The sequence below is a fragment of the Copadichromis virginalis genome, linkage group LG15 (genome assembly GCF_057382275.1).
Source record: "Copadichromis virginalis isolate Kocher_CV1m ecotype Utaka linkage group LG15, C_Virginalis_male_GT1.1, whole genome shotgun sequence".
Lineage (NCBI taxonomy): Eukaryota > Metazoa > Chordata > Actinopteri > Cichliformes > Cichlidae > Copadichromis > Copadichromis virginalis.
This window is the reverse complement of record NC_140632.1, coordinates 36,224,516-36,246,786: the sequence shown is the minus strand read 5'-3', so window position 1 is coordinate 36,246,786 and position 22,271 is coordinate 36,224,516. Positions and strand designations below refer to the sequence as shown.

Sequence of the window (22,271 nt, the reverse complement as noted above, 5' to 3'; positions counted from 1 at the left end):
CAGTTGCCTACTTACTTTTTTCATTTAAGAACTGAAAGCTCAAGTTTTGTTGTGTGATAATGAAACCGGCCACATCAGCTCATATTAAAACAAACAAACATAAGCTACCAGGATCATCTGCGTTTTAAATAAACAATAGCACTTTCAGACAGAGCAGTTGTGTCACTGCAAGTCAACTAATTCCACTGGTGCTGGCATGCAGGGCACAGCAAAGCAAATTTACTTAAATATCACTGCTTATGATGAGCTAGAAGACAAACGAAAATTTGTGCCATTTTATCAGGGGAAATCCAACAACTCAGAAGGTTATAATTCCTCGCTTGGTGTCTTTTCTTGTGGTCCATACCACTTCATTTTAGCCCAGCACTGCCAGCATGCAGTTTCACCTCCCCCACCTCACTGGAAAATGGCACCAACTGCAGCAACAAATGGCTTTTTATACACCTACTCAGCAGACCAAGGTCATAAGGCCACAGTTTAGACTGTCAGCTAAGTCACATTGCAATCACAGTGGATGTCTACGTGTGCTACATGTGACTATGTATGTGTAGGAAAAAAACAGAATATGTTACAGAGATGTCGCGTATCGAAGTGACTCTGTTTGTGTGATAAGACATGAGCAACCTCGAAAAAGTTGTTTTAGGGTTTGACTTTCAGCCTCGTTGTTGAGGCCGCAAGGGTCCATTCTGTCTAAAAATATGAAAAAGTTAGAATAATATTTTCTTAATTACTTGTCACTGCGTTCCCAAGAGTTAAACTCTATTCATAGAGATCTTACACACACAAAACAGAACCATTATCTTATAGCATTTTTGAGAAATGTGGACGCAAATGCCGGAAGCCTTTTTTGGCCTCACTTGGCAGCTCAGGCGCTGCCACGCTACTGTGAACAGAAGACGCAGTGTACTGCCGCATGACACAGCAAACACACCACCCTCACAAAATCTGGCCTACACCAGCCAACCCCCGGTCTCCCCTTCCATCCCCTCTCCCAGGAAACAACACAGATAGAGGGGAGGAAATCATGTTTTGGGGGGTGTACGTGCAGTGTAGGCAGTAACTGGCGTTTCTCTGCTGGCTACTGAGTAAAATAAGATGGATTACAATTGACCAAATAGGAAACCACCCAAAGATTAAAAAAATAATAAAATCCCAGGGTCCCAGGGTATTTGTTAGCCTGGAAATATGCACAATATCTTCCTTCCTGACCTTAAATTCTTACTGAAACGCAGTGTTTACAGCAGGTCTTTGGAATAACCACAAGCAAAACATCAGGTATCATTATTAGAGAGAATATAAATTTAAAAGTAAGTAGCAAGGATTGGGAAATGTAACCTTTGACATAGCAGGGGAATTTCCTGAAAAATGAAAACTGCATAACAAAAAATAAAAAAAATTCACATACTGAAAAAAGAGAAAAACAGAATAAAAGCAATGGGTTTTTTTCACCACAGTAAAGGATTTTAGTCTTGTAAAACCACACCTTTTGCTATTCCTAAATGTTTGAGTCACATACTTGCCCTTTATCCTTTCAATATTTGTAAAGGATTTTAACATGACTGAATAATAAAAAGAAACGTCATCTCTTAAAAGCTGACGGGCTGAATGGGAACATTTAATGTGCACCACTGCAAACATTTAAAAAAATACTTCCGTTAGCATTCATTTACCGGCTGTCCTTTAGTTTCATTTTTACTTCTGCATTATAGAATCTTATTTGCACGATTTTTGACTGCATGAAGTTACTGAAGTCTCAGTTTTACATGTAACAATGTGTATACGTTAGGCTGGGTGTTAAAGATAAAGATCCAGATTATCATGCAAGTCTGAGCAAGAGAAGAAAGTGAGCTGTCCTTTGCTTAGAGGACTATCTACTATCTGTTGCTAAATTAATGTGTTGCTAGAAAGATTTCTATTACCAAATTCTGGACTAAATACTCGAGAACACCGGAAAGGTTCGCAACATCTTGGAAGGAAGAAAAGGAATGAGCTATATGAAAAGAGTTTTGTCACTTTTAAGCATTGATAGCAAAGTATCAGCAAGTGCTTCCTCATTTATATAGCATTATTCATCCTTAGTATGACCTTTATAAACGTAGATAAATTACTATGACTATAATTTTAATTATGAATATTACTAGCAGTAATGCAGGAACAGTAATAGCTGTAAATGTTGTAATAGTAACAGATGGATAAATATATCTGTATTTAGAAATGACTCACATCCAGAGTCTCAATAAAGTTCTTGTAAAATCTTCTAACAAACACTGAAACTATGGATGTTTCCTTTACATTTTTTAGTTAGTTTTCCAAGTTCACAAAATAGTTTCTGTTGAAATTTTATTCATAAGTCTATTTTTAAATGTATTTAAGTAAAATGTTTTTTTCCACATCCAGTTTTAATTTTTAGTTTGAATTTAGCTATAATAAACTTGCTAAGTAGTATAAACATCTCAAACATTATTTTAGTATGCAAACATTTATGCAGACAGAAGAAAGAACATTGGAAAGAACCACTGTTTGGAGGAAGTCACATTGGCAGGGACATACTGAGTTGCCCATTTGGAATTTCCATATCTGAAAGACAGATATTTTATTGTGTCCAGAGAAGGCAAAAATTTTTAAAAAAAATCCCTGATTTGCATCAGTAGTGCATCACACGGGATGAAGTGAGACAAGTAAAACTGTGAGAGGCAGCTGATCACATGGGCACAATGTCATGGAAATATATTGAGTCATTTCACATAAGGCTGTTTGTTGTTTGAACGTCACCTGCCATTCCCCATAAATAATTAGTAGAACATCTTTTACATATTGCCCTGCCTGTTTTTCTCAGATTCGAATGAAAAAAAAAAAAAAGCCCTTTCCAAGCTCGCCCTGGCTTTTGTTTCAGTCTACCCCATGTGCGAAGGGTAAGTTTTCATCCAGTGTTTACTGTTACTAGCTGAGCTTTTCAAGCACTTGATGAAAATTTCCTTTTTATTATTAACTGCATTAATCACTAATACTACACTTCCATCTCTCATGGGTATTATTTGTCCATTTACATTGCCATGAACAATATATGACCAGTGCTTGGAGTTTGATAATAAGATATACTGTAATACTCTTTATTTTAGTGTTTTTTAGTCATGTGTCAACACTTTCTAAGACACTAATTTAGATTGAGTTCATGAGTTAAACATCTATCTTTTGGCTTTAAGTGTAATCTTGTGTTGGTGTAAGTTGTCTGTGGGGTCAGAAAGGTCACTGCATCACCAAGGATTTACCCCAGCAACAACCTCTTTCATTCAATAAGGCCAGCGAACGGGGGCATCTTACAATGATATCATCTTACTGGTAACACTGGGATATTGTCTGTGGCCAACTCCCAGTGGCCCACTTTGGTAGTTATACAGAATTGCAGGTATGCAGGAAATCTTCACACTTAAGAAGGAGGTTTACATATTCTAGGACGTGCTTGTGTGACTTCTCTGGACTGATATAAGGATTAGAATCATAACCATATCACATATATGAACAAAAAACCCTTTGCTTGATATGTTTTTTGTGTGTTCGATATGCGTGAGCTCCCCAAGGCTCAGGTGTAACAAATACAAGCCTCAACTCAAAAGGTATTGGGTTTCTACCTGGTAGAGTCTGGCTGGCTTTTTTCAGCTTCTGTTACCAAGCTGCTCTCATCACTAATTTATGTTTTCTTTGCTGCAAAGCTTTGAGTGGCTGGTTGGTTGGACAGCTAAACGGTCGGGGAGGACAGTGTTTTTCTCTCTTTCTGAGCAGTGCACCACCAGGGCTCCTAGGGGAGGACCCAGCTTAAGTTGGGGCTGATGCAGACCGGAGAGGCTATGAGCCCGCAGGACTCCAAGGCAGCAGGGGCCGAGGCCACGGAGGAGCAGAAGGCCCAGAACCAGAGCCAGAGTCAGGGGTGTCCGGAGCCCACAGCGCCTCCGCTCCCTCCCCCTTCACCGCCACCAGCAGGGCCACCAGAATACCCCAGACCTAAGCTCATCTTCCACACCCAGCTGGCTCATGGGAGTCCCACAGGCCGTATTCATGGATTCACTAATGTCAAGGAGCTGTATGCCAAGATTGCAGAAGTGTTCAACATCTCCCCCTCAGAGGTACAACTACACTTGGCTATGGATGCAATAAAATAATAAAGTGACATGTTCAGTTGTGGAAACACATTTTTAAAAACAACCATTTGGTTGTTTTTTTTTAACCAGTAGAAATTCAGGACTATCAGGCTAGTTGTGAACAGGTGTTAGGTTTCCATTCTCTGCTTCTTCTTTTTTTTCCATGAAGCGCAACGATCATTTACTACTTACTGTCAGCCAGCATGTGTATTGGTTTGCACCTTGACCAGGACCAATAGCGGAAAGAAATAACCATATAAGGACTTCTTATCAGTTAACAAACATCTAACGTGACAGGCTACAGTTATAGAGTCCTAAAAAAAACAAAACAACAACAACAGGAGGAAATAATTTTATTTTGAAAGGTGATTAACCCACAAAGTAGGGTAGACAAAAAGATATTGTGTGCTTAGTCACTCATAGGAATATAACACTGCGCCTGTTTTTATGAATAGAACTGAATACCTATTTTTTCTAACTGGAAAAGTAGTCATTCTCAGTAAATTCTAAAAGAAATATTTGACACATTAGATAGTTGTTAAAGCTCGTGTAGACTTAAAAACGTATTAGAGCACAGTCATGTAAAGTATCACAATTTGAGTAGATAATATAACTTACAGTATATATATTTTCTTTTCCCTCACAATAATTAATAGACAACTAAATAGCTCACTTGTAGCTTTGTAGATTACCAAATTGTTGCTTGCAATTAGGTTACAGAAGAATCTGCTCATAAAGCCTGTAATCCTTGAGTTGAGACCTTGACTGGGAACCTTTGGAAGGCCTGGATGGAGCAGTCTGTTACGGCCCTGAGTGCTAAACATGGTAAAAGGCAAATTATTTTAAGATGGCCATTTAGATTAAATTCAGCCAGAGCAGGTGTTAATAGACGCAACAAAGAAAGAGTAGGAGGAAACAGTAAAACAAAACAAAAAAACAACATAATTAATAAAGATATACACAAATGATTTGCACCAGTACACATATATAAACTGAAAAGACTTGAATGCAGCATTTGCTGCTATTTTTGCTTCATTCCATAGCTGATTGAACACACTTGGCAATAGAACATCACTCTTCAACTCTGGCCCTATCAGCTAGTTATCAGCTATAAAGGCCAACCATGAAGGCTTTCAGCATAACTGATAGATATAAACGTAAGATTAAGCCAAGGAGACCAAGTTACATTTCATAGTAAATGACCTTGACGTTCTTGTTGGGCACCCGCCAACCATGACTGTGACACATGCAATCACATGAAAAAACATGCTGCACGCAATGTTCAACCTTGTTAAAGTAACCTTTGACATGCAATATCTGTTTTAGAAGGAAACAATCAACTGATCCTCACTAACACAAAATATGCGATTACTTTAGATAAGTGTTAAAATCATTCCCTTAGTATAATTTTTACTTTATCTTTTTGTTCTATTTACATTGATTTACAATACTAATAATGTATAATGAAATACATTTACATAGTCTGATATTACAAACACAGCCCTGCAACTCAGAAGATCAAGCTGTAAAAAGTAACCTGTAGCTGTAGAATATATTGCAAACACTTCCCCATCTGAAGTTGTCAGCCATGTCATGTCACATCCAAGAATTCAGCAACAAATAAACATACAAACAACAACAAAAAGCTGCTTACTAAGTGAGGAAATAATACAGATTCATGAATTACCTTGCAACAAATACATCAACAAATACGTCTTTTTTTAATGTGAAATATATTTGGTCAGGGTAGACTGCAAAAGAACAAACACTCTCCCTGCTATACAGAGAGACTTTATGATTAAATGTTACTAGTTTATTTACTTTAACAACATGCACTGTATAACTGCCTAAAATCCAATTGCATGCAGACAGTGAAAAGTGTCCTTGAGCTCAGATGGAATCAATAGCAATAGCATAGAGTTATTGTAAAGCCAGGTATCAGAGAAGACTTTGGACGACAGTAAGACGTTTGCCAAGGCAGTTATTATGAAAAAAGAAAAAAGTCAACGCAAGTTATCTCGAATGTCTGTTTATGAAAGAAAACTGAACTTTGACATCTGCTCGCACAGTTTGCGAAAGCTCAAGTTCTCAAATAATCATGGACAAGATATTCTACATTCAAAGGTTCAGTCACACAGTTTTAAACATACTCGTTTAAAACACAATTGTTTCAATGCATGGGTGACGTTAAAAAGGCGATCTTGAGAGCTTTTTTTTTTTTTTAGAAAAGGATTTGGATCTGTAGTGTGAATCAGCAACAAGTATGGTTGTGTGATCTTGTAAAGCAGAAGGAAAAAACGTGTATTACTACTCAACCTGCATGTATGTTGTGGCTTAATAGTTTTGTATGAAGTTGAAACTTTTAAATGAAGTTTCTTAATCATTCACCGCTGGATGTGCTGCAGATATCGCACTCATAGCTGAAAACAACATGACCACAAATTCAGCTAAGCTTATTATTTGGCTCTACTGCCCTCTGCTGTCTAATGTATGTACAGCACAGCTTGAGAAATTTCGATGCGGTCCATTTGCTTTTGTAATAAAACAAGAGGAAGTTAATGAAAGAACAAGAGAGGCTGCAGGGTTACAGTTTTATGGTCATGCATTCAGTGGCAATTAGATTTTAATACCAACAAATGTGCTTAAATCAGTCCAGTATTAGAAATAATAGAAATAATACTATTAACACATGCTTAATCTAACAAAGATCAGTCCCATAGCTTATTAATTTTTGTGAGTCTTTATACTGGCTACAGGCCTTGCTTGACTCACTTTTTCACTTTACTTTACCTAATGTATATATATATATATATATATATATATATATATATATATATATATATTCCTTCTCCTCAGATCCTGTTCTGCACTCTCAACTCTCATAAAGTGGACATGCAGAAACTACTGGGGGGACAGATTGGACTGGAGGACTTCATCTTTGCCCATGTAAGAGGGGAGACCAAAGAGGTGGAAGTGACAAAGACAGAAGATGCACTGGGTCTCACGATCACAGACAACGGGGCTGGCTATGCTTTCATCAAGGTGGATGAGAAGTTGTTGTTTTGGTTTTTTTTTTACCAATTGCTGCAACATTTTGAGTTTTTTGTGATGATTAATAAGACAAACAGAGCAGAAACTCCACTCTTCAGCTGGTCATTGCTACCTTACAGTAAGAGGCCACAGAGGTGTTCGAAAAGATAAAACCAAGGACATTTTTAGGACGTCATTAAAGTTAGATAAATCCACTTTTCTGAGAAACTTTAACAATCTAACCAGAATAAAAGTCAAACAAATTAAAATCCAATTTCCTTTTTTTGGTCATATTGCAATAATAAAAATATGTCATTGTAAAATCTGTAATGATTACACTAGTTGTAATATGTCAATGCAATGTGCTTTCTCCCCCCCCAAAAAGCTGATAACTCACATCATAGTCATATACTGTATTTAGTCAAATCTTTGTCTTTCAGAGGATAAAGGAAGGCAGCACCATCGACCAGCTGAAGACAGTATGTGTTGGAGATCACATCGAGGCCATCAATGACCAGAGCATTGTAGGGTGTCGGCACTACGAGGTTGCAAAGATGCTAAAAGAGCAACCGAGAGGCGTACCCTTCACTCTTCGACTTGTGGGACCCAAGAAAGCCTTTGGTAAGTAGAACATGGTGGATATTTGTTTTAATTTAATTGTAAATTTAGACTTTAATATGGGTGTTTTGACTTGAACTCGCTTAGAGCCTTAGATGACACTGGGTCTGCACACAAAAACTATTAAAATTCAGTAGTTTTAAAAATATTCATACTAAAAGTGTCAGTACTATTACTTCCTGGCCTTTGCATTCACTCACTGACCTACATTAAAGTTTATGTATAGTTATGTGATTCAGTAAGAACCAGCAGGGTTCCTGGTGCTAAAACAATGGGAAAAAACTGTGATTTATAGCATGGCATGGCTATTTAATATTGTAAGCACACCAACTTCCCCTGGTACAACAGCCCACAGAAAGTGGACACTAATAGCTTATTGCCACCCTGCCTGACATTGTCCTCAGCTGTTGATGGGGTTAGTACTCCTCAGATGTTTTTCATAACTCATCAGCAAAAACAGAAAGAGGATGCAGGGATATTTCACTGGCAGTCTGCCAGTGGGCCTTGAACTTCCGTTAAACTTTCCAGCCACAGTTAATTGACCGGTGTTACAGTAGTCAGCTGCAATGACCATGTGTGAAATATAAATTAAGAATGCAGACAAATATAAATGAATTCACTTTGTGTTCATAGACTGAGCCTATAATACTGCAGACAAATATAAACTAATAATGTTTTGCCTTCTCAGTTTTTATTTCTCTTTGTAAAACAACTGTCGTCTCACTTACTGAGTAAAATTTAATGCACATGCACATATCTAATAAAAAAAGGCTGTGAATGATTTTTACAGTTGTTGTTGTTAACCCTGGGGAACAATTAATCACAAATCTCAAAAAGGAATACTGGAAACACCATTTAGACAGGAACACGTGCATCACTTGCATGGAGGCAGACATTTATTTTTCTGTCCTTACGGTCTAATTCTCACTTTAAGCAGCACAACACTATCTGCAGTTATTGTAGTAGGGTCTCTACCTTACAAACTAAAGCACCTTGAGGTGACTACTGTTGTGCCTTGGTGATAAATGCATAACACTGAATTAATTGAATCCTTAATCTGTTAAAGGTCTAGAGTATATTTCACCAAAACCGGGTGTTAGGTTGAAATTGTTAAATGTTGTCATTGTGTTACTTAAATTTGTAAGTCTTGGTTCAAACTGTATAATCAAAGACATTCCTTTGTTTCTAACCCCCTCCCCAGCAGGTGGTCACACAAATGCACACACTCACGGGCACCTACACACACACACACACACACACACACACACACACACACACACACACACACACACACACACACACACACAGATTCTCGCACATGCATACACACAAATACAAGGGCCCGACACACCACGGGGTTGTTACAATGGGTGGTGCCTGTGTAAACTGTAACTGTATTCAATAAAAAGGCTGCAAGGAAGGCTGTTTATTTGAAGTTGGCTAGGAAACAGGTGAGGAGCGTTCAGCTCTAAGAGCCTGGTTCTGACCAGCCTCCCTTGCTAGCAAGTAAAATCGATTGATTGCTGTTCGTCTTACTTCGTTAAGTCTCTAAACCAGCGGGGCCTGTGGAAGCACAGACCCAACACCGGGCTCCATCCCTACCTAATCCTAAACCTAAAAGGGCTTCAGCTCTGTCCCAGGTCAGGGACAAGTTGCTGCTTCAAGTGGAGGACTAAGTATCTCAGGGTCTTGTTCACAAGTGAGGGGAGCGGGGAGGAGGAGATAGACAAGATAGACAAGCAACAGACAAACTGGTGCTGCAGCTGCAGTGATGGATGCTGTGCCAGTCTGTTGGTGAAAAGAAAACAGAGCATAAAAGCGAAACTCTTGATTTACCGGTCAATCTACGTCTGTACCCTCACCTAAGGTCATGAGTTTGGGTAGTGACTGAAAGAACAAGATCATGGATACAAGTGGTGGAAATGAACTGGGTGGCCTGTCCCTTAGAGATTTGGTGGGGAGTTTGGTCATTCGGGAGGGGTTGAGAGTCAGGGGTGCTTCCAGAATTTTTTCATAGGGGTAGCAATATGGGGACCACTAAAAATATAACCCCCAAAACAGTTAATGTTTCAGTGCATAATGGGGTGTCTTCCTTTGTGTCGTGCTCATGTTTATTAAAATTATTACCACCATAGGACTATCTTACTAGGAGTGCCACTAGGGGGCCAGCAAATTTTGGGGGGTGGCCAGTGCCCCCTGGTTTCCCCTTAGTTGCACCCTTGTCCAGAAAGGAGCAAGTTGAGGTGGTTATAGCATCTGATAAGGATGCCTCCTGGGCGCCTCCTAGGTGAGGTGTTCTGGGCATGTCCCAACTGGAGGAGGTCCCAGCGGCACACCCAGGACATGCTGGACAGATTACATTACTTGGCTGGCCTGAGAAAACCTTGGTGTTCCCCGCACAAGCTGGAGGAGGTGGCCAGGGATAGGGAGGGCTGGGCTTCTCTGCTTAGACTGCTGCCCCCATGACCCGGCCTTGGATAAGCAGAAGAAAATGGATAGATGGATGGATGGCAGTGCGCTCATGAGAACAGCCTTCTGAGTTACATTCCTAACCCCCTTGTCTCAAAAATATATAGTCAGCTTGTCAACGTTATGTGGACTGAATTGTTGTGTGAGAATTGTTCTGTGGGATCTGTTGCAAAGTAACAGCAAAACGTTCGAGAAAAAATGGAAAAAAGGAGCAAATGTCTTCTAATAAAGAGAAACTGATAGCAGACTCACGGCACGGCAGACTGCCATCTGCCTGGATGGTCTGGGCTTGGAGATGGGAAGGGAGAAAAGAAGACATAAACCATGCTAACACAGCGATAAAGAGTGAAGGGCGGGAGAGAGAGAAAAGACATAGCAGCTCATTTTTCACACTCTTGCAGAGTCACTGCCAAAGAAATTAAGTAAAGTAAATGTTTGATCCAAATGTACATGTTGTGCTTTCACTGTTTTATAGAGCTCAAAAGGTACTTTTATTTACATTTCACTCAAGGGCAGGGATAGCTCAGTAGGTAGAGTGGTTGCCCCATGATCAGAAGGTCGGGGGTTCGATTCCCCTTAACAGCTACCCTGAGGTACCCCTGAGCAAGGTACCGTCCCTACACACTGCTCCCCGGGTGCCCAATGGCTGCCCACTGCTTCACTGAGTGAATGGGTTAAATGCAGAGAGCAATTTCCCCACGGGGCTCAATAAAGTACAATAATGTACACACTTTCTTCTTCTTCTTCTTCTTCTTAAATGTCTGCCAGGAAATAAAAAGAAGTGGTTAGCAGGTTCATCAGCTAATAGTGATTTGACAAGCCACTGATAGGTTTGTAGCTTGAACCCATCCGCTGGAACGTTGAAGACAATATAATTACACTGCTAAGCAAGACACAAATAGGCAAAGTTCTTCATGTTACTCGTGCACGGGAGAGACCGGACAGAGTGCCGTTCCTTCACTTGACCCCAGTCGCTCTCGTCCGTTCTCCCGTACCACTGTTCTTTTATTGAGGTTACATGAATATGCATAAGTTCATTAACATATGACGTCTACATACACACAAAGAGTACCTGCCTGTGTGTGTGTGTGTGTGTGTGTGGACTGCTGATCAAAGGGTCAAACATCCTTGGTCAGGAAGAGGGTAGCCTCCCCCTCACCCTAGATGGTTCATCCTAGATAACACGGTGAGGAAGTCCTGCAGTTCATCTAAACAAAGAGCACTTAGACTAGAACAGACGCAACTACGTTAATCCTACCATAAAACAATAAGACACGGTATGACCTCTCATGCTCCCAAAGTGCTGTCTAATACACACAAAGTTTGCAGACTATCAAGGATCAAAACCTCTACCAATCTACAACTAATTACAAAACTCTAAGCATATATAAGTAAATATTTCTAAGCATAAATGACAATCAACAATACAAATCTAACAGCCACCTTGTGCTGTATTTGCTTTTATGTCATGTTACAGTCTGACAAGCTTGTTTAAGCTGACATCAGCGGCACTGTGGTGCCTCTATGCTACACACATCAAATCTCTGTGCCTTTCAAACAGCAAAGGTCCTTAACAGCATGAAGTATCTCTTTATGAAAAATAGTTTACCTGTCAACAGTTCGGTGAGTTGTTGATTTATTGCATCCTCGTTACAATATATAGAGGAAACACCTTACTCTCCTTTCCTAAGTGAATCTGAGTGGTTTGGAGCCTCATTGTCCACCGCACGCTTATCAGACAGGAAACCAAATCCATGGTTAACTGGCTTACTTCCTGCAACAGATCGGTATCTCGTAACATGTTGTCACATCTCTGTTAACAGATATTCCAGTCATTTTGAGAATGCAATACACATCAAAATACTAGCATAGAATAAAGATGCATAATTATGATTGGAATGGATTACAACGTGGATTAGTTTGCTTTTGAAGCTGTCGTGTTATGTTGTTACTGTTTTACAGCTATCTCTCATGGTCAATGAGGACATGACAATTTAGAACCCAAGCTGAGTGGCATCCCCATATCAAGCTCCTTTAATAAACCCGGCAACGTTCCAGTATATCACATTGTGCTTTCAGTCTCCACCTCTTTTGTATGTGTGTGTGAACTGTCACAGTGTGGTGTGACCCTCTGCATCACAGTGACAAGAGCAGAAACAAATCCCCTCATCTCACTGGGTAAATCTGTCAATCGCAAGTCTTTCTAGGTGTGTTGGCAACTAAATGACTTGATTTAAAAATGAAAACATGCTGCCAAATGGCATTTTGATGGATTCGATTGAAAGTAAGATGATAAAGTATACTCGAATCCTAAAATTGTAACACATGTTGGTTCTCATACTCACACACATAGAGTTTAAAGCTAAAGTTGTTTTTTGTTTTTGTGTGCATCATGAAGGTTTACTCAGTATTTGCAGAGTCTGTGGCTGGAGCTGCTGTATTACAAGGACAAAAAGTCACATAAAGTTCAGCTCCAATCAAGATGTGTCATATTTATCAATCATGTTTGACTCGCAGCAGGACAAAGATGCTACATACAGTAGTTGCTTCTGGAGTATCAGTTGTTTATACTGTTAGCATGACATAGCTGATGCTGATCTCTGACTTTACCCCTGAACTGTTATTTTCTCTTAGAAATTATTGAAATAACCAGATATGCATTTTAATGCAGACCTCAGGAGACATGGGCTCAAATGATTTCTCTGGGAAGTATTTAAGCATTGAGTTTAGTGTGTTAGTAGTGACCCTCAAGTGATCTGTTTTTCACATAGGGACAGGTAAGTTTGGATAGGTATTTTCCCTTATTACCTTCTAATAAGTAAAATAATAATTTAAAAGCACAATTTTGTAATTTTGATTGCGATCTGAAACATTTACAGTTTTTCTCAGTCGCTTTGGTGCTTTTCTCAGATCAAAATGAAAAATGAAAAGATCAAAATCTCAAAACCGTTAGTGCAACCTCCACAACATTTAGTAATTTGTGCACATCATAGTAGCAATTTCTCCTTCCTCTGAACAAATTGCAAATGCTCTTGGACACGTTTGAGTTGCTTTCATACAGTTTTCTGCCATCGACCACATTATCATTTGCTTATGTCATGTCAGTCAAAATAAACTATACTTTTGGATGCTAAATAGTCGTTCCCAATAAAACCAATAGTCTTTATTTCATTGCTTGAGTCATTACATTCAAAATTGGTGAATTAGTTTTCAAATGCTGTCAAAAAAATGTTATACCTTTTTTCCATTATTTTTTCCTGTCCCTGAAATTGAACAATTTCTCTCATGCCATAGTCCCTGAGAATGAGAGGGGTGGAGGTCAACTCAACAAGTATGTTGTTGTGTGGGATAATGTCCCTTTTCACTACTCACATCTGGTCAGACAGCGGTTTGCAGCACATGACAGAATGCCTGTTGAATATCTCCCTCCCTACTCCCCATTCCTTAATCCGATAGAGGAGTTTTTGTCTGCCTGGAGGTGGAAGGTTTGTGACCAGCATTCACAAATGGCCCTGCTAGCAGCCATGGATGCAGTATCTGTTGTGATGTAGATGGGAATATGTGGCCAGACAGACAGGAACGTCTGAATGTGCCAGAATGATTTACGTATGTTCATTTACAATATATACTGTTATATTGTTCACATTTGTGCACAGCTCTACCAAAAAGGGTGTTTCTCATGTTTATTCTAAATATGCGACTGTTGAGTATTTTTCTTTTGCACAATGTTGTAGAATTACAAACATCCTACACAGTAAAAATGTGAAACATACGTATTCAGTGTCTTGTACTCACTTACTTCCATAACTACAGGAATGTCTAACTCTACTGTAGATTTGATTGTACATGGCTGTGCAAAAAGTGTATAATGCTGTCTTGAGCATTTTCAGGTAGTGTCACCGAGTTCTGACCTTTTTTTTTTGCATTGGAAGACAATGAGAGAATACTGTACACTGTCATAATGAAAACATGACAAAGCCATTTGATTATCTTGTTCATCAAGATGGTTCAAGACTTCTCATTTTGATGACACTGACAGTTTCATTGACATGAATACTTGTTTTTGAGGAATGGATTATTGATTTTGAGCAAGTGACCTGCTTTTGCAGGTTATCCACTAGGTTTTGCAGCTTGCACTAGTTGTTTTGAGAAATACACTAACTGCTGTGCAAATGTTAATAGTGATCAGAGATGGGCAGTAACGCGTTACTTGTAACGTGTTACTGTAATCCGATTACTTTTTTCAAGTAACGAGTAAAGTAAGGGATTACTATTGCAAAAACGGTAATTAGATTACTGTTACTTTCCCGTAGGAACGCTGCGTTACTGCGTTACTAAAACCGTGATTTTTTCGCGAGAACTCTCATGACAGTGACGTAAGCGAGTGCGACGTTCGTGACAACAGCTGTGTGCAGATCAACAATGGATCACATATCGACTGTGGGAGAGAGTATGAGCATGCAGCGTTTAAAGCGTGGAAGTACTGACCTTACTTTGAGTTTAATTCCATAAAAAGTGACAAAAACATTAGCGTCCATCGTGCGTGGGAAGAAAACTTCTTTTTGCAGCGAAAAAAACCCCCTAAACTTCCAAGCAAGCACCGAGTGCGCAACGACGTAATGGGAAATTCACAGAGAAACTCGCGGATTCTACCACTGACCGCTGCGGCACACCTGCACCAGGGTAAACCTCCGTCTACGCCACTCCTGCTTTACAGGTGAAAATAGAGCAACAGGACCGCTAGTCTTTGATTTTATTTATTTTCTGCTGTGTTTTACTTGCATCTATTTGAAAGAGTGAGTGTAACAAAAAAAAAAAAAAATTATGTGCTGGAATGTGCAGAAAATAGGTTTAAATATTAAACAAATTTCTTCCAGTCAGAGAATGTTGCATATAATTAAATTTTTGCTTGATGCATAAAGTTAAAAGGTTAAAACTAATAAAACAAGTTTTAAAAGGGGACCTTTCCATTTGATTACATTTTGTATGATGGATTATGCAGAAAAAGTAGAATTGGGCTGAAAGATCTATTGCTTTATCACCTATTCAGGTTGTAAATCGTGTTTTAAAAAAGTAACTAAGTAACTAAGTAATTAATTACTTTGAAAATAAGTAATCAGTAAAGTAACGGGATTACTTTTTTGGGGAAGTAATCAGTAATTAGTTACTGACTACTTTTTTCAAGTAACTTGACCAACACTGATAGTGATGTGAGAAAAGCACCAAAGCGACTGAGAAAAACTGTAAGTATGAGAAATAAACAAAAAAGACTAAGAAATCAGGAAGGCAGGAAATTTAAAGTCCATGAATTTGTCTACTTCTCCAACAACTTTCCATAGTTGGAAATATTTGCAGAAAAACTCTTGTGTTTCAGCTCAGGTACCTTTTAATATTTTTAATCTTAAATCTCTTACTTTAGGAAAAGTCATTAAATTTCAGGCTAAAAAAAAATGAAAGAAATATTTTCTGCATTTTTAATGCTATCCAATGTCAAAACGGGTCAAATGTGACCTGAACAATATGTAAAGGTTAAATATGTTTAATTTTTTTTAAACAAAAGTATAAAAAAACACACTGACACTGACTTAATTCCAATTTTCTGTCAGTTATGGAGTCCCCAGTTCATCAACACTTTGCTATTAAAAAACAAACAAACTATATTCTGTAAAAATCAACAGACGAGGGTTATTTGAATGTAATTTTCTTTGTATGTGTGTTAGTGTTTCATTTATATTTCCATGAAATGATTGAAAACCATCATTAATCAGATCTGAACATTTTAGAATATCTCTCATAGGTTCAGGGCAGCATTTCGGTAAGATGAGCACAGAATAATCAAGAATGTGTTGTTGTTTAAAATAAAATGGGGCTCAAAATTGCCCCACTGAGGGTTAAAGATATGCACAGCAATGCAGAGACAAATAAAAATACAAATCCATTTGAATTCACAGATGCCGGCAATGTTGCTTTTCAATTACTGTACAGTGCACAGATTATAATGATGCAGGTCTTAGCAAATGATTTGGGGTGAACGTTTTTAACACAAACACATTCATCAACTCAACAGCCAACAGTGACACTGGAAATACATTAGACAAGAACCTGCTAAAGATATCACACAAACAAGACTGACTCCAGCACAGTGGGCTAGAGTTCTTTTAGATTTTCACAGGATGCGATATCACTTCCAAATAAGGAATGGAAATCTTTAAGCATCGTTATAGTTGTCTTTCTTTTCCAAAAAACTGTGTTGACAGTGATGTGTTGGAAGGAACACATCAGCCTCTTGGGAAAAAAATCGAAGAATATATTCATAGTTTGCAAGAAGAAAAAAAATCAATGTTACACAATTAACATCATGCTACTTCTAACCAAATAAGCATTTGACGTTGATTAATGATTGTTGTTCTGCGTGTGTGGTTAGACATGATTGGAATGAGGACTAGAGCGCCAAAGTCTAATGAGGGCAAGATGGTGAATGGGAAGGAAACCCTGCGACTAAGGTCCAAGGGTTCTGCTACAGTTCAGGAAGTGGTGAGTTTTACGTCCTGCCGGACAATGACTGATTACATTTTCAGATGTTCTCAGTGTGCGTTTACACACACACAGAGCTCATATAGAGCATTTTAAATAAGTAACTGAACTGTTTGACTCCACTCACACACAAACAAGCAAACGAAACTCTTTCACAGGAAGTGATCTTTATAAAAAAAATTATCATTTCCTCCCACACAAGTGTTTAATGGTTGAACCACCGATCATTTTGTTGACTGCCTTTTTCTAATTATGTCTCATGGTTTTCACACACACACTTGACACAGAGCTATAGCACCATATTAGTGCTTTTTAGTAATATTTTAAATATGTGGGCTTTAGAGTTTCAGTTTTTCATCAAATAAACCCTGTGTGCATGTCTACACTTACGTACATGTCTTTCATCTGTAGAGCACGAAATAAACAAGACTGAGTGTGATCAGATTATTTGAGTGAGCAGAGTGCTTCTTGTTTGATTTAATCAAAGTGTCTTAAATTAAGTCTTCTTTATTAGGTTGGAAAAAAAAATCTTGGAAATCATTTTCTTTATGCTGCATATTTTACATTATACTGATCTGGAATGAGATCAAACGGAATATATAAACATATTTACATGATTTCATAATAAGGATAATTACTCTATGGATTTTTAACATTAAGGACTTCATCATCCATAGATGCTCATATAGCTTTATAACAGTAAATTAAAAACAAAGTCCCTGACAAAGGAGCAATCCATGCTGTCTTAGATCCTCTGCCACCATGTTTATCATAGTATTGCACACTTTTGTTCATATGTTTTATGCCAGCAGAATGAATTTGAAGAACGAGCCACCAAAAAAGTGGATGACCTGTTGGAGAGCTACATGGGCATCAGAGACTTGGAGCTGGGTAAGACTTGCCAATTAACATTTTTGTCCTTAAAATAAATGTAATCTTCACTAGTTGATAGGAAAGAGCTGCTAGCAAGGGGTTTCTGTTCAGCATTATTTGGTGAAATCTGATGCAAAGAGGCTTCTGCATCACACTGTTCTGATCACTCCTATTAGTAATTAGACTTGGGAAAATATGATGCAAATTGGAACCATGCAACTTTTGTCTTACTGGTGAAACCAACACATTTCAAAGGGAGTGACTTTTACTTTGATAAGATAAGATAAGATAAGATAAGATAAGATAAGATAAGATAAGATAAGATAAGACCTTATTGATCCCACGATGGGGAAATTTTTGCGCCACCTCAGCTCAGGTACAGATATCAGAAGGAAATACAAAAATACAAATAAGTACAATCAATGAAAAAAGTAAGATAATACACTACATACAATGGTAGCATACACAGTATGTGATTATGGATATGGTTGGAAATATGCAAGACATAAACTATATAGCTTGACATAACTATTGTACCACTATTATTCCTATGTATAGACATATACACACACACATGTACACACTAAATATACATATGTATACATATACATACATATATACCTGCACGTCCATACACACCGGTGACCGTGGATGTTCACAGTGTCCAGTGACTTATGACATTGTGATTGAGGAGTATTAGAGTCTAACTGCTGTTGGGATGAATGATCTGCGAAAGCGCTCCTTCCTGCAGCGAGGGTGTTTCAGTCTCTGACTAAAGGAGCTGCTCAGCCCACTCACATACTCATGCAGTGGGTGATGTGGGTTGTTCACGATGGATGTCAGCTTTACTAATATCCTCCTCTCGCCAACCACCTCCACACTCCAGGGGACATCCCAGCACGGAGCTAGACCTCCGCACCAGTTTGTCAATCCTGCTCCTGTCCCTGTCCGTGCATCCACTCCCCCAGTTATATGATAGTCTCTGTTTCCAGTATGAATCCTTCTGATCACTACTTGTTGACTAGTTAGCAGACAAGTCAGCATCTTCCATGCAAATGTGCTGGAAACAAAAGTAGCCACAGGTAAAGTTTTTGATGCTGGACCATGAGACTGCCAGCAACCACTTGGCAACCAGTTGTGGACTACAGGGAGTGCAGAATTATTAGGCAAGTTGTATTTTTGAGGAATAATTTTATTATTGAACAACAACCATGTTCTCAATGAACCCAAAAAACTCATTAATATCAAAGCTGAATGTTTTTGGAAGTAGTTTTTAGTTTGTTTTTAGTTTTAGCTATTTTAGGGGGATATCTGTGTGTGCAGGTGACTATTACTGTGCATAATTATTAGGCAACTTAACAAAAAACAAATATATACCCATTTCAATTATTTATTTTCACCAGTGACACCAATATAACATCTCCACATTCACAAATATACATTTCTGACATTCAAAAACAAAACAAAAACAAATCAGCGACCAATATAGCCACCTTTCTTTGCAAGGACACTCAAAAGCCTGCCATCCATGGATTCTGTCAGTGTTTTGATCTGTTCACCATCAACATTGCGTGCAGCAGCAACCACAGCCTCCCAGACACTGTTCAGAGAGGTGTACTTTTTCCCTCCTTGTAAATCTCACATTTGATGATGGACCACAGGTTCTCAATGGGGTTCAGATCAGGTGAACAAGGAGGCCATGTCATTAGTTGTTCTTCTTTTATACCCTTTCTTGCCAGCCACACTGTGGAGTACTTGGACGCGTGTGATGGAGCATTGTCCTGCATGAAAATCATGTTTTTCTTGAAGGATGCAGACTTCTTCCTGTACCACTGCTTGAAGAAGGTGTCTTCCAGGAACTGGCAGTAGGACTGGGAGTTGAGCTTGACTCCATCCTCAACCCGAAAAGGCCCCACAAGCTCATCTTTGATGATACCAGCCCAAACCAGTACTCCACCTCCACCTTGCTGGCGTCTGAGTGGGACTGGAGCTCTCTGCCCTTTACCAATCCAGCCACGGGCCCATCCATCTGGCCCATCAAGACTCACTCTCATTTCATCAGTCCATAAAACCTTAGAAAAACCAGTCTTGAGATATTTCTTGGCCCAGTCTTGACGTTTCAGCTTGTGTGTCTTGTTCAGTGGTGGTCGTCTTTCAGCCTTTCTTACCTTGGCCATGTCTCTGAATATTGCACACCTTGTGCTTTTGGGCACTCCAGTGATGTTGCAGCTCTGAAATATGGCCAAACTGGTGGCAAGTGGCATCTTGGCAGCTGCACGCTTGACTTTTCTCAGTTCATGGGCAGTTATTTTGCGCCTTGGTTTTTCCACACGCTTCTTGCGACCCTGTTGACTATTTTGAATGAAACGCTTGATTGTTCGATGATCACGCTTCAGAAGCTTTGCAATTTTGAGACTGCTGCATCCCTCTGCAAGATATCTCACTATTTTTGACTTTTCTGAGCCTGTCAAGTCCTTCTTTTGACCCATTTTGCCAAAGGAAAGGACGTTGCCTAATAATTATGCACACCTGATATAGGGTGTTGATGTCATTAGACCACACCCCTTCTCATTACAGAGATGCACATCACCTAATATGCTTAATTGGTAGTAGGCTTTCGAGCCTATACAGCTTGGAGTAAGACAACATGCATGAAGAGGATGATGTGGACAAAATACTCATTTGCCTAATAATTCTGTACACCCTGTATACAGTTTTATTTAGCAACCAAGGGGTCACTGACCGGTCAATAGGTCTGTGTGAATGGGAAATTTACAATTAATTTCACAATGATTGTTAGCAACTCCTAGCAACCACTCATAACCGGTCAGGGAATACACAGTTTTCCTTAATGAATGGATGGTTGCTAACTGGCCTCTAGCCCTGTATCTAGCCCTGTATTAATGGGGCATGGGCAGGGAAGGATCGAGTCCCTGACAAATGTAGAAACATAAAGGAACAAGCCATCAGGAGTTTGTTTTTACTCTTCCCAGTAACTCAATGTAAACAATGTTTAACCATATTTATTGTTTAATTTGACACAATTTTGAAGGATTTAGAATTTGGTGCTTTTATGGAGGAGAAGAAAAATGACAAAAATATCTTGTCTAGATGTGCACATGTTCTCAGCTGAAGGACTTTGCTCAGTTGTCAGGGAGAGTTAATACTTGTCATTTCATGCTCAGCTGAGCAACCTAGAGCTAGAGATGGCCATAAAGGCTAAAAGCTCCTGAAAAGAAAAACATTAAGTGGACCTTTTTATTTAGTCAGGGTTAATAATGGTAGAAATTGGCAACATCACTTGCTTTCATCCTTACTAAATATCACAAGAACTGCACAAGGATGAATAATGAGCAAGAATTGCGTTGAGAAGTTGAGAGTGATAGGAAATTGCCCTTTCCCAGACTATCAAAGCCAGTGGCCTGATGTTGCATGAACCTCATCTAAAATAGGGCAATGATTTCTTACCCTGCTCTTCGCCCTGTTGTTTGCTTGGATCTCCTCCTAAAAAAATATGTTTAGTTTCTTTTTCTTTTCTTTTTTTGAGAAAACCTGCATTAAAAAAGGGATGATATTTCAACACACATCGACATTCATGAATACACATCATTCCAGAGACAAGCCAATACCCGTGTTACTGTCTGCTTTTGTAAAATTAAACAGAATTGCAGTCTGAGTGTTTCTTGAGAAAAATGCTTGCACATTTTGTTTTTTTTACTTGGTGCCCCACGGCTTAAAGATTACAAGGTTACACCAGAATAACTGTAGATAAGAATTAGTAAATTATATATGTACATTCCTGTGTCCCATTTTCTCTGCAGCAACCACCATTGTGGAAGCGGGCAAAGACAAGAAGAACCCCGATGACTTTGCCGAGGCACTGGATTCAGTTCTGGGGGATTTTGCATTCCCTGATGTTTTTTTGTTTGATGTATGGGGAGCTATTGGAGATGTCAAAAATGGCAGAATCTAGATGTTTGTTGTACACATATGAGAGAAGAAGAGCTCTGTTCTCTGGTATATCAAGCTGCAAAAAGGTAAAACGTAGAAGTGCGTAAATATTGCCTTCCAGTCCCTATATTCATTTTGAATCACTTGCAATCATGGCCGCACTGTGATATTGTTTGAGAAATGGAATGTTGCTAATTTGTGCATAACAGATTCTTAATGTTCTACTAAACTGGACTGTCAAATCTTTACAAGAAATACAATGCACAGTAATCTGCAGAGTAGTTTTTAATGCATTTGGCTAAATGAATAATCAGAAATTACTAATTCATCATCATTAGAAAGCTGTGATTGAATGTTTAATTAAAAAGAGATGCATTTAATAGAGGTCTTGACGTCTGCCACCAGGGTGCAACGGTATGTTATGAAACTGCAAGAGTTGGAATCAGCTGAGGAATCCAGAAAAAGCAGTTAGCACCAGTAAGTCTGTTTCACTTTGAAAGGAATTGCTGCGAAAACAGGAAAGAAACATTTACAGGACATTCAATCTTTCTCTCAGTTAATAACAACTAATATAAGGTAAATAAAAATGTGTGTTTTGGATTTTACCAAGTGTTCCAGAAAAAGGCATTGCAGCTTTAAATATTCTCAGTCTTGCAGTAG

The 22,271-nt window shown here is 38.8% G+C and overlaps 1 protein-coding gene across 2 annotated transcripts; it reads left to right on the top strand.

Annotated features, from left to right (window-relative positions):
- Positions 1–3,762: 3,762 nt before the first annotated feature.
- Positions 3,763–22,216, top strand: gipc3 (GIPC PDZ domain containing family, member 3). Of its 2 annotated transcripts, none has more exons than XM_085433174.1 (6): positions 3,763–4,121; positions 6,993–7,178; positions 7,607–7,787; positions 16,678–16,787; positions 17,600–17,678; positions 21,482–22,216. In XM_085433174.1, the coding sequence occupies exons 1-6, from the start codon at positions 3,828–3,830 to the stop codon at positions 21,631–21,633; spliced, it is 1,002 nt and encodes a 333-aa protein (XP_085289300.1). In that variant the 5' UTR covers positions 3,763–3,827; the 3' UTR covers positions 21,634–22,216. The 2 variants fall into 2 exon arrangements, with proteins under 2 accessions (XP_085289300.1, XP_085289299.1); XM_085433173.1 differs by having other exon boundaries at positions 17,597–17,678.
- Positions 22,217–22,271: the final 55 nt, after the last annotated feature.

Bases quoted from the DNA above. Each gene is read 5' to 3' on its own strand.
- gipc3 (XM_085433173.1), top strand. From the start codon at position 3,828: ATGCAGACCGGAGAGGCTATGAGCCCGCAGGACTCCAAGGCAGCAGGG. The intron at 7,179-7,606 runs GTGGATGAGAAG...TTTGTCTTTCAG, and splicing joins CTGGCTATGCTTTCATCAAG to AGGATAAAGGAAGGCAGCAC. The intron at 7,788-16,677 runs GTAAGTAGAACA...GTGTGTGGTTAG, and splicing joins GGGACCCAAGAAAGCCTTTG to ACATGATTGGAATGAGGACT.